Raw genomic sequence first — 13,225 nt, 5'->3', positions numbered from 1 at the left:
GAATTTTCTGTATATATAAGATCATGTCATTTGTGAATATAGTTTTACTTCTTCCTTTGCAATCTGGATGCTCTTTGTCTGTTTTTCTTAGCTAATTGCTCTGGCTAGAATTTCTAGTACAACGTTGAATGGAATTTGTAAAATAAGACACCCTTGTCTTGTTCCTGATCTTAGGAGACAAGCTTTCAGTCTTTATCATTGAACATAATGTTACCCATGGGCTTTATTTTAAAACCTTTTTTTTAAACTCTGATTTTGAAATAACGGAGTTAAACTGCACAGCTTAGAAACCTAACACATCATCTGGAAGTCCACCAATCCCCAGAGATGATTCCTATTCATATTTTGAAAATTGATCTGTAAATATCCTTAACATTTTTTCCAAAAATATGATCGAGTAGATACTGTCTATATTACTAAAACAGGCAGCAGATATCTTATCTGTAGCATCTCAGGTAATGGGAGTTATCTGTTACCATTAATCTTGAAATGAAACATTTTGAAATGTACCATCTTTGGGAATATGGCTGGTATTTTTTAATGTGTGTTCTTTGTTTTAAATTACAGATTGGGTTTGTCCTTTATCCCCCCAGTGGAGGTCCTGCATGGGATTCAGTGGATCATGACAACATTATGTTTCTCACCATATGCTTTTGTTGGCATTATGCAATAGCCATTATCATCATTGGAGCAATTTACGCCTTTGTCACCTGGTAAGTTAGTGATTCTTGTTCATGGAAGTTCTATTTTTTGGTATATGATCATCAAGGCTTGATATTACCAAACTTTAAGTTCAAAGAGGTATTTCATTCCTTAGCATTCCACAAAACAGGGTAATATAGCAGAAAATTATCTGCAAACACAAACATTTCCAATAAAAAGAATAAATGCTGGTTTTAGGGGCAGGACAGGAATAAAGACGCAGACATAGAGAATGGACTTGAGGACATGGGGAGGGGGAAGGGTAAGCTGGGGCAAAGTGAGGGAGTAACAGTGACATATACACACTACCAAATGTAAAGCAGATAGCTAGAGCGAAGCAGCTGCATAGCACAGGGAGATCAGCTCAGTGCTTTGTGACCATCTAGAGGGGTGGGGTAGGGAGTGTGGGAGGAAGATGCAAGAGGGAGGGGATATGGGGATATCTGTATATGTATAGCTGATTCACTTTGTTATACAGCAGAAACTAATACAACATTGTAAAGCAATTATACTCGAATAAAGATGTTAAAAAAAAGAAAATAAAAAATAGAACAAATGAGAAAACTAAAAAAAAAAAAGAATAAATGCTGGTTTAAAGTTGGAATAGCTAAAAAGTATCTCTGCTGTGCTCCTAACCTATGCATTACCCTTCAGCACACTCTTCTGTGCCTCCATGTCTTTGCATATGCTGTTTTCTTATCCAAATGGTCCTCCCCACACCTGCAGTGAGCCCTCCATTTGCCCATGTTTACATCAGTTATAGCACTTCCCAAGCTTGGTGTCATTTTTGACCAACATGTATGTCTCCCATTAAATTTGAGTATCTGGTTACTTTGACATTTCCTGTAATATTTCTAACAGTAAGATTCAGTTGAACTGTACATGTTTTTACAAGGACTTTGATACAATGTTTCAGGATGGGTGAGGAGCGATATAACAGATTACTAAGAATCCATGTTCCTAGCTCTGCTGCTTGTCAGCTGTATGACTTTGGGTAAATTATTTAACCACATTAAATATCAGTTTTGTCATTTACAAAATGGAGATAATAATAGTACCTAAATGAGATCATGTATTTAAACTGCCTACAACATAATAGGAGCTCAAGGAAGATTCTTCTTGTGTTTGTTTGTTGGTTTTTTTTTTTCAGTTTCCTGTGATAGATTTCTTTTTAAATTGAAGTGCAATTGACATACAACATTATACTAGTTTTAGGTGTACAACATAATGATTCAACTTTTGTATACATTGCAAAATGACCGCCACAATAAGTCTAGTTATACCATCTGTTACCATACAAAGTTACAAAAATTTTTTTCTGTGATGAGAACTTTCAAGATTTACTTTATTAGCAACTTTCAAATCTGCAATACAATATTACTGATTATAGTCACCATGCTGTATATAATATCCCCATGACTTTTTAATTTTATTTATTTTTCTCATTTTTTAAAGAAACTTTTAATTTTATATTGGAGTACAGTTGATTAACAATGTTGTATTAGTTTCAGGTGTACAACAAAGTGATTCAGTTATACATATACATGTGTCTATTCTTTTTCAAATTCTTTTTGCATTTAGTTTGTTACAGGATATTGAGCAGAGTTCCCTCTGCTATACAGTAGGTCCTTGTTGGTTATCCATTTTAAATATAGTGGTGTGTACATGTCAATCCCAAGCTCCCTAAATATCTCTCCCTCCTACCCTTCCCCTCTGGTAACCATAAGTTCATTCTCTAAGTCTGTGAGTCTGCTTCTGATTTGTATATAAGTTCATTTGTATCATTTTTTAGATTTTGCAGAGAAGCAGTCATATGATATTTCTCTTTCTCTATCTGACTTACTTCACTCAGTATGACAATCTATAAGTCCACCCATGTTACTGCAAATGGCATTATTTCATTCTTTTTAATGGCTGAGTAATATTCCATTGTATATATGTCCACATCTTCTTTATCCATTCTTTTGTCGATGGACATTTAGGTTGCTTCCATGTCTTGGCTATTGTAAACAGTGCTGCAATGAACATTGGGGTGCATGTATTCTTTCAAACCATGTTTTTCTCTGGGTGTATGCCCAGGAGTGGGATTGCAGAATCATATGGTAGCTCTATTTTTAGTTTTTTAAGGAACCTCTATACTGTTCTCCATAGTGGCTGCACCAGTTTACATTCCCACCAACAGTATAGGACGGTTCCCTTCTCTCCACACACTCTCCAGCATGTACTGTTTGTGGATTTTTTGATGATAGCCATTCTGACTGGTGTGAGGTAATATGATCATCTCAATATTTGCAGAAAAAGCTTTTGACAAAATTCAACACCCATTTATGATAAAAACTGTCCAGAAAGTGGGCATAGAGGGAACATACCTCAACATAATAAAGGCCATATATGACAGACCTACAGCTAACATCATACTCAATGGTGAAAAGCTAAAAACATTTCCTCTAAGATCAGGAACAAGACAAGGATGTTCACTCTTGTCACTTTTATTCAACATAGTTTTGGAAGTCCTAGCTATAGCAATCAGAGAATAAAAAGAAATAAAAGGAATCCAAATGGGAAAAGAAGTTAAACTGTCACTGTTTGCAGATGACATGTTACTATACATAGAAAATCCTAAAGATGCTACCAGAAAACTACTAGAGCTCATCAACGAATTTGGTAAAGTTGCAGGTTACAAAATTAATACACAGAAATCTGTTGTATTTCTATACACTAACAACAAAACATCAGAAAGAGAAATTCAAGAAACAACCCCATTTACCATCACATCAAAAAGAATAAAATACCTAGGAATAACCACACCTAAGGAGACAAAAGACCTGTGCTCTGAAAACTATAAGACTTATTTATTTTATAACTGGAGGTTTGTACCTCTTGATCCCCTTCACCCATTTTTGCCCACCTCCCCCTATTCTGGCAACCATCAATCTGTTCCCTGTATCTATGTGTTTTGTTTTGTTTGTTCATTTGTTTGTTAGATCTCACAGGTAAGTGAAATCATATGGTATTTGTCTTTCTCTATCTGCCTTATTTCACTTAATGTAATACCCTCAATGTCCATTTCATTCTTTTTTATGGCTGAGTAGTATTCCATTATGTACATATAAATATAAAATATTTATATTTTATATATATATATATAAACATATATATAAAAACATTTCCTTTATCCATTCAACCATTGATAGACCCTTAAATTGTTTCCATATGCTGGTTATTATAAATATGCTGCAGTGAACCTAGGGGTGCCTTTATCTTTTTGAATTAGTGTTTTCATTTTCTTCAGATAAATACCCAGAAGTGGAATTGCTGGCTTATATGGTAGTTCTATTTTTAATTTTTTCTTTTTTTTTTTTTTTGCGGTATGTGGGCCTCTCACTGTTGTGGCCTCTCCCGTTGCAGAGCACAGGCTCTGGACGCGCAGGCTCAGTGGCCATGGCTCATGGGCCTAGCCGCTCCGCGGCATGTGGGATCTTCCTGGACTGGGGCACAAACCCATGTCCCCTGCATTGGCAGGCAGACTCTCAACCACTGTGCCACCAGGGATGCCCTATTTTTAATTTTTTGAGGAAGCTCCATGCTGTTTTCCACAGTGGCTGTACCAATTTACATTTCCACCAACAGTGCATGAGGGTTCTCTTTTCTTCATATCCTGGCCAGCACTTGCTATTTCTTATCCTTTTGATAATAGCCATTCTGCAGGTATGAGGTGATATCTCACTGGTGTTTTGGTTTGAACTTCCCTAATGATTAGTGATATTGAACATTGTTTCATGTGCCTTTTAGTTATCTGTACGTCTTCTTTGGAAAAATGTCTATTCAAATTCTCTGCCTATTTTTATTTTGTTTTATTTATTTTTAACATCTTTATTGGAGTATAATTACTTTACAGTGGTGTGTTAGTGTCTGCTTTATAACAAAGTGAATCAGTTATATATATACATATGTTCCTATATCTCTTCCCTCTTGCGTCTCCCTCCCTCCCCCACCCTCCTTATCCCACCCCTCTAGGTGGTCACAAAGCACTGAGCTGATCTCCCTGTGCCATGCAGCTGCTTCCCACTAGCTAGCTAGTTTACGTTTGGTAGTGTATATATGTCCATGCCACTCTCTCACTTTGTCACAGCTTATCCTTCCCCCTCCCCATATCCTCAAGTCCATTCTCTAGTAGGTCTGTGTCTTTATTCCCGTCTTACCCCTAGGTTCTTCATGACCCTTTTTTTTTTCCCTTAGATTCCATATATATGTGTTAGCATACGGTATTTGTTTTTCTCTTTCTGACTTACTTCATTCTGTATGACAGCCTCTAGGTCCATCCACCTCACTACAAATAACTCAATTTCATTTCTTTTTATGGCTGAGTAATATTCCATTGTATATATGTGCCACATCTTCTTTATCCATTCATCTGATGATGGACATTTAGGTTGCTTCCATGTCCTGGCTATTGTAAATAGAGCTGCAATGAACATTTTGGTACATGACTGTTTTTGAATTATGGTTTTCTCAGGGTATATGCCCAGTAGTGGGATTTCTGGGTCATATGGTAGTTCTATTTGTAGTTTTTTAAGGAACCTTCATACTGTTCTCCATAGTGGCTATATCAATTTACATTCCCCCCAACAGTTCAAGAGTGTTCCCTTTTCTCCACACCCTCTCCAGCATTTATTGTTTCTAGATTTTTTGATCATGGCCATTCTGACTGGTGTGACATGCTATCTCATTGTAGTTTTGATTTGCATTTCTCTAATGATTAATGATGTTGAGCATTCTTTCACGTGTTTGTTGGCAATCTGTATATCTTCTTTGGAGAAATGTCTATTTAGGTCTTCTGCCCATTTTTGGATTGGGTTGTTTGTTTTTTTGTTATTGAGCTGCATGAGCTGCTTGTACATTTTGGAGATTAATCCTTTGTCAGTTGCTTCATTTGCAAATATTTTCTCCCATTCTGAGGTTGTCTTTTCGTCTTGTTCATGGTTTCCTTTGCTGTGCAAAAGCTTTGAAGTTTCATTAGGTCCCATTTGTTTATTTTTGTTTTTATTTCCATTTCTCTAGGAGGTGGGTCAAAAAGGATCTTGCTGTGATTTATGTCATAGAGTGTCCTGCCTATGTTTTCCTCTAAGAGTTTGATAGTTTCTGGCCTTACATTTAGGTCTTTAATCCATTTTGAGCTTATTTTTGTGTATGGTGTTAGGGAGTGATCTAATCTCATGCTTTCACATATACCTGTCCAGTTTTCCCAGCACCACTTACTGAAGAGGCTGTCCTTTCTCCACTGTACATTCCTGCCTCCTTTATCAAAGATAAGGTGACCATATGTGCGTGGGTTTATCTCTGGGCTTTCTATCCTGTTCCATTGATCTATCTTTCTGTTTTTGTGCCAGTCCCATACTGTCTTGATTACTGTAGCTTTGTAGTATAGTATGAAGTCAGGGAGCCTGATTCCTCCAGCTCCATTTTTCGTTCTCAAGATTGCTTTGGCTATTTGGGGTCTTTTGTGTTTCCATACAAATTGTGAATTTTTTTGTTCTGGTTCTGTGAAAAATGCCAGTGGTAGTTTGATAGGGATTGCATTGAATCTGTAGATTGCTTTGGGTAGTAGAGTCATTTCACAATGTTGATTCTTTCAATCCAAGAACATGGTATATCTCTCCATCTATTTGTATCATCTTTAATGTCTTTCATCAGTGTCTTATAATTTTCTGCATACAGGTCTTTTGTCTCCTTAGGTAGGTTTATTCCTAGATATTTTATTCTTTTCGTTGCAATGGTAAATGGGAGTGTTTTCTTGATTTCACTTTCAGATTTTTCATCATTAGTGTATAGGAATGCCGGAGATTTCTGTGCATTAATTTTGTATCCTGCTACTTTACCAAATTCATTGATGAGCTCTAGTAGTTTTCTGGTAGCATCTTTGGGAAAGCCCTGCGGAAAATAGGCATAGAGGGAACTTTCCTCAACATAATAAAGTCCATATATGACAAACCCACAGCCAACATTGTCCTCAATGGTGAAAAGCTGAAAGCATTTCCACTAAGGTCAGGAACAAGACAAGGTTGCCCACTCTCACCACTCTTATTCAACATAGTTTTGGAAGTTTTAGCCACAGCAATCAGAGAAGAAAAGGAAATAAAAGAAATGCAAATCGGAAAAGAAGAAGTAAAGCTGTCATTGTTTTCAGTTGACATGATACTATACATAGAGGATCCCAAAGATGCTATTTGCCTATTTTTAAATTGGATTTTTTTTGTTGTGGTGGTTATTGGGTTGTCTGAGTTCTTTATATATTTTGCATATTAACCTTTTATCAGGTATGATTTAGGAATATCTTCTCCCGTCAGAAAGTTTCCTTTTTATTTTGTTGATGTTTTCCTTCACTGTGCAGAAGCTTTCTAGTTGGTGTAATCCTATTTGTTTAGGTTTGCTTCTACTGCCTTTGGAGTCAGATCCCCAAAATTTCACGAAGAGTGATGTCAAGGAGCTTACCACCCATGTTTTCTTCTCAGATTTTTATTTTTATTCCTATTTTATTTTATTTTTAATCTTACAGTCAAGACTTTAATCGATTTTGAGTTAATTTTTGTGTATGGTGTAAGATAGTGGTCCAGTTTCATTCTTTTGTGTGTGGATGTCCAGTTTTCCCAGCACCATTTTTGAAGAGACTAGCCTTTCCCCATTTTGTGTTCTTGCTTCCTTTATCACAAATTAATGGACCATATATGTGTGTTATTTTTAGGCTCTTTACTCTGTGCCATTGATCTATGGGTCTGTTTTTATGCCAATATCATACTGTTTTGATTTTACAGCTCTGTAGTATAGTCTGAAATCAGAGTGTATGATGCTTTAAGCTTTGTTCTTCTTTTTCAAGAGTGCTTTGGCTATTCAGGATCTTTTGTGATTCCATACAAATTTTAGGATTGTTTGTTCTATTTCTGTGAGAAATGCCTTTGGAATTTGGTAGGGATTGCATTGAATCTGCAGATTTTTTTGGGTAATATGGACATTTTAACAGTATTAATTCTTCCAATTCATAAGCATGGAATATCTTTCCATTTATTTTTGTCTTCTTCAGTTACTTTCATCAGTGTCTTACAGTTTTCAGTGTATAGGTCTTTCATCTCCTTGGTTACATTTGTTCATAGATATTTTATTCTTTTCGATGCCATTGTTAATGGGATTTTTTTTCTTTCTCTTTCTGATAGTTCATTGTTAGTGTATAAAAGTGCAACATGTTTGCATATTGATTTTGTACCCTGCAACTTTACTAAATTTATTTATTAGTTCTAACAGTTTTTTGTTGGTGTCTTTAGGGTTTTCTATACATAGTATTATGTCATCTGCAAATAGTGACAGTTTTACTTCTTCCTTTTCAATTTGGATGCCTCTTTTTTTTTTCTTGCCTAAATACTCTGGCTAGGACTTATAATATTATTTTGACTAAAAGTGGTGAGAGTGAACATCATTGTTTTGGTCCTGATTTTAAGGGAAAAACTTTCATGATTTCGTCACTGAGTATGATGTTACCTGTAAGCATGTAATATATGGCCTTTATTATGTTAAGGTACATTCTTTTTATATCCACTTGTTGAGAGTTTTTATCACAAATGATGTTGAATTTTGTCAGATGCTTTTTATGCATCTATTGAGATAATCATATGATTTTAATCCTTCTTTTTGTTAATGTGACATATCACATTGATTGATTTGTGGTTGTTGAACCATCCTTGCATCCCTGGAATAAATTCCACTTGATCAGGGTGTATGATCCTTTTAACGTATTCTTGAGTTCAGTTTGCTAATATTTTGTTGAAGATTTTTGTACCTATGTTCATCAGTGATATTGGTCTGTAATTTTCTTTTTTATGTGTGATGTCTTTGTGTGATTTTGGTATCAGGGTAATGTTGGCCTTGTGAAGTGAGTTTGGGAGCATTCCCTCCTCTTCAGTTTTTTGGAAGAGTTTGAGAAGGATAGGTATTAAATCTTTTTTGAATATTTGGTACACTTTACCAGTGAAGCCATCTGGTCCTGGACTTTTCTTTGTTGGGAGTTTTTTGATTACTGTTTTAATCTCCTCACTAGTAATTAGTCTATTCAGATTTTCTATTTCTTGATGATTCAGTCTTAGAAGATTGTATGTTTCTAGGAATTTATCCATTACTTCCAGGTTATTCAATTTGTTGGTGTATAATAGTTCATAGTAGTCTCTTTTGGTATAATTGTAATTTCTCCTCTTTTATTTCTGATTTTATTTATTTCAGCCTTCTCTCTGTTTCTCTTAGTGAGTCTAGCTAAAGTTTTGTCTATTTTGTTTATCTTTTCAAAGAACCATCTCCTTGTTTCATCAATCTTTTCTGTTTGTCTTTTAGTCTCTATTTCATTTATTTCTGCTCTGTTCTTTATTATTTCCTTCCTTTTAGTAACTTTGGGCTTTGTTTACTCTTCTTTCTTTAGTTCCCTTAGGTGTAAAATTTAGGTTGTTTATTTGAGATTTTTCTTATTTCTTGAGGTAGGCCTGTATTGCTATAAACTTCCATCTTAGAACTGCTTTTGTTGCATTGCATAGATTTTGGTATGTTGTATTTCCATTTTCACTTGTCTCCAGGTATTTTTATTTATTTATTTTTTATTTATTTATTTTTGCGTTACGCGGGCCTCTCACTGTTGCAGCCTCTCCCGTTGCGGAGCACAGGCTCCGGACGTGCAGGCTCAGCGGCCATGGCTCACGGGCCCAGCCGCTCCGCGGCATGTGAGACCCTTCTGGACCAGGGCTTGAACCCATGTCCCCTGCATTGGCAGGCGGACTCCCAACCACTTTGCCACCAGGGAAGCCCTCTCCAGGTATTTGTAAATTTCTCCTTTAATTTCTAACACTGGTGCTAGCAGGTTAGAAAGCGACTGCAAAAATGGTGACTGCTAGTGCTGGTGCTAACAAAATAGATGGGGCAGAAAGCAAAAATGGTACCTGCCAGTGCTTCCATTCCTGGAGAGAGTCCTAACAGATTTCTCCCTTGCTGGCAGATGCTTTAAAATTAACAAATGTATCACATTCACATATGGTCTAGGCGCTTTTCAAACTGTGGGTTTTGTGCTGGATTGCCAGGTGGGTGAGTCTGCATGCAGGACCTTTAAGAGTGGAATCTCCATTCCTTACAGCCCTTTGGTTTTTCTGGACGTCAGCCCTGTTGGTTTTCAAAGCCAGATGTTTTGGGGGCTCATCTCACCAGTGCAAGTCCCAAGTGTTGGGATGACTGATGTAGGGCACAAATTCTTGCTCCTCAGGGAAAAGCTCTGTATCTTTGAGATCCCTTCCGATTGTGGGTCTCCACACCAGGGGTGGGGTTTTCGGTGAGACTGTGTCTCTGCCTCTTTTACCCATCTCAGTGTGGACCTCTTGTCCTTTGCTGTGGAGGAGCTGTTTGGCTAGTTTTCAGGTATTTTTTTTTTTATAGGGAATTGTTCCTTAAATAGCTGTAGATTTGCTGTGTCCATGGGAGGAGGTGAATTCAGGACCTTCTTGGCTGCTCTCTTGAACCACCTCCCCCACCCACCCTTGTTCTTTTTATTATTCTTCTCGTTCTTGTTCTCCTCCTTCTTCTGTATCAAAAAATGTATAATGTGTAGACCCTATGGGGAGAGAGAGACAATTTAAATACAGTACAATAAATGGAAACAGTGTAAGAACAAAGCACTATTGGAGCCCAGAGGAGGCCTCCTCACAATTGAGAATTAAGCTGCAGCTTGAAGGATGAGTAGGAGTAGAAAGGAGTGAACATGGTTCCTTATTATTTCCATTAGCATGATAGCTAATGCCAAACCAGAGTTGGCCTGGCTGATCCCAACTACTAATCATGCAGACTCCAATCCTTCAGACTTTAGCACTGATTGAAATGTTGTATATCTGCAGCCTTCGTTATACAGCCATGAGCTATGTGTGGTTATTGAGCACTTGACATGGGCCTAGTGCCACACTAAGTTTAATTAATTTAAATATCCATATATGCATAGTGACTACCATATTGGATTGTACACATCTAGCAGGTGCTCTAGATCCCTAAATTACAGTAGCTGGTTCTAGGCCCAGTGGGGTCTCAGCTTCTGCCCCAGCTAGCTTTCTAGTCCTCTCTGTAGACATTTGCCCAGGTTACCTCTCCTGCTCTGTGCTTCTTTGAGCTTCACTGCTATAGGAGCTTTGGCGCTGTGTCTCTGCATAAGGAAACTATTTCCTTGTCTAGCTCTAAAATGTCTCTGGTAGGCTTTGGGTCAGCCCACTTTGATCTGTAGTTACTCCTTCTAGGGGTCTAAGTGCTATGGGTGCTGGGAAATTCTACTTTCTCGTTGACTGATTTCTATTAGTCCTATTCATTTCCCTCAAAGCACGTTCATGGGCTGGTAGTTTAGGCTCGCTCAGCCATTGAGTGAAACTTGGCTTCTTCCTCCGCTGTTTTAGGCTGACTTCTGGGCCTCATCTCCTTAGGGGCTGGGCAGCTTCCAAGAATAATGCCGGCATTCAAGGAGACCCTCTACCCCATGTCAGTTCCCTTCCAGAGCCAAAAGAAGGCTATTGTCTCTTCCTGTTTCAAAAACCTTCAGACCCCTAATGAATCTCTTATCCACCTATAGTTTTCTAGAAACCAGAAACTCCATGTTTACTTTTTCAACTGCCTCTCCTTCCCCAGCACCTTTCACTTTTTGACCATGTAGTTGCCTCTACCTGGCATATCCAAATTAAATGCTCATCTCTTCTCTGAAAACTTCTGTGATTGTTCTAGCCTTTGCTTATCTCCCTTCATGAGTGTTTACAGTACTTTAGTCTCTACCACACATCTTAACAATTGTGATCTATCTTGTGATATTTACTATTAGCTCATGTTAGTCTTACCTGCTAACTTGATTGTGTCACCTGGAAGAAAAGACCTTTTTCATATTTCTCACAGCTCTTGGCATACTGTCAAACATATAGTAGGTACTCAAGACACTTATTTGCTGTTTTAACAGATCTGTTTCAGAAATACTCGGAAATAGGGTTCAACATGATTTCCAAACATGATTGTTTGGAAATCATGTTTTATATGCTTTTAAGTTTTGCTCTCATACTGCTTTTGAAATATAAAAACAAGAACTTGTGTTCTGATATATTTTGATATAAACTTAAGCAGTAGCTTAAAGAATATCACGAAGATTGAATACTGACTTTCAGTGAGGTCATATGCAGGATAATTCAGGTGGATTGTAGTGGATTGTAATTCAGTCACAGGTGATGGGTTTTGAGGACATTCTATCCGCATTTATTTGACAAAGCACAAAGATCACCAAGGAACCAAAACTGGGTTATGGAACTACTGCCCCCGAAATCTCTGAAAAATGAAGCTGTACTTCCCAGCTCTCCAGAATCACGGTTTAAAGATTGCTTCATCTGGTCCCATGCCTGCAGTTCTCATCATGACAGCTCATAGGAGAGACCTATCTGTTGGGAAATCTTATTATGTGTTTTACTGTATTTCATATTTAAACACCACTGTGGTACAGAACTATTTCAAAAGCCCCTCTGAATGGACAGAGAAATATTACCCATTTTCAGGTTGGTTTTCCAAGCAAATGATTCTTGTGAGCCATTTTGAAGAACAAAATAGAAATGACCAAATTCCAGGCATATGGTAGTTTGCTTTCTGGATGTTTGATTTCCAGATTGACTCTGGAAGTATACCCAAAGTCTCAGCTCTGCTCTTGTATTAACTGAAGAGAACATATGGGAGCAAAAGCCCAGACACACCCTGACTTTAGTTCTCTGGACTTGCATCATTCCAGGAACTAGCAGTTATTTGCACTTCCTCTTTATTACTCCATCCCTCAATCTGTCCCCAGTAGCCATTTCTGCATGTGCCAATACCAAGGGCTTCAGGGTGCAGATAGAGCCTGAATTTGCCTTAGCTTGGTGGTTTGTAACAACAGCAGATGAAACCCAGAGAGGAGGAGTGGGGAAGTGCAGGAGTCACTAGGGTCTGTGTTAACAGTTAATTTGTAATCAGTAGCCAGTTCTTTGCTTTATTTTCCACAAGAGTCATCAGGAATGAACGAAATGAATGAATTAACTAATTAATCCCTTTCAGTTAGCACATATTCAGGTTGTGCAATGTGGAGATAACTGTGTGGCTTTAAAAAATGACACATTGGGACTTCCCTGGTGGTCCAGTGGCTAAGACTCCATGCTTCCAATTCAGGGGGCCCGGGCTGGATCTCAGGTCAGGGAACTAGATCCTGCATGCTGCAACTAAAGATCCCACATGCTGCAACTAAAGATCCCGCATGCTGCAATGAAGACCCCACGTGCCGCAATTAAGACCCAGCACAGCCAAATAACTAAATAAATATTTTAAAAAAATGACACACTGTCCCAGTCATCAACTTACTTAACACTATTAGCCTTTCGTGAGAACAGTGCCTTGAAGAGTTGAGGACATTGGGAACGATGTCAATGGTCAACTAATTATCGAGGCAAATGATTTTGAATACTTTTTC

At 37.7% G+C, this 13,225-nt stretch overlaps 1 protein-coding gene across 2 annotated transcripts in view; it reads left to right on the top strand.

The window, feature by feature from the left end:
• Nucleotides 1-13,225, top strand: part of TMEM45A (transmembrane protein 45A) — a 110,181-nt gene that overhangs the window by 87,038 nt on the left and 9,918 nt on the right. For both annotated transcript variants that reach the window (XM_079921230.1, XM_079921229.1), the window contains one exon: nucleotides 568-713. In XM_079921230.1, coding sequence (XP_079777356.1) covers nucleotides 568-713 — 146 coding nt within the window. The remainder of the gene's footprint in view (nucleotides 1-567; nucleotides 714-13,225) is intronic.

The sequence above is a fragment of the Stenella coeruleoalba genome (genome assembly GCF_951394435.1).
Source record: "Stenella coeruleoalba genome assembly, chromosome: 5".
NCBI lineage: Eukaryota > Metazoa > Chordata > Mammalia > Artiodactyla > Delphinidae > Stenella > Stenella coeruleoalba.
Note: the sequence above shows the minus strand (reverse complement) of the source record. Positions and strands in the feature narration are given on the sequence as shown.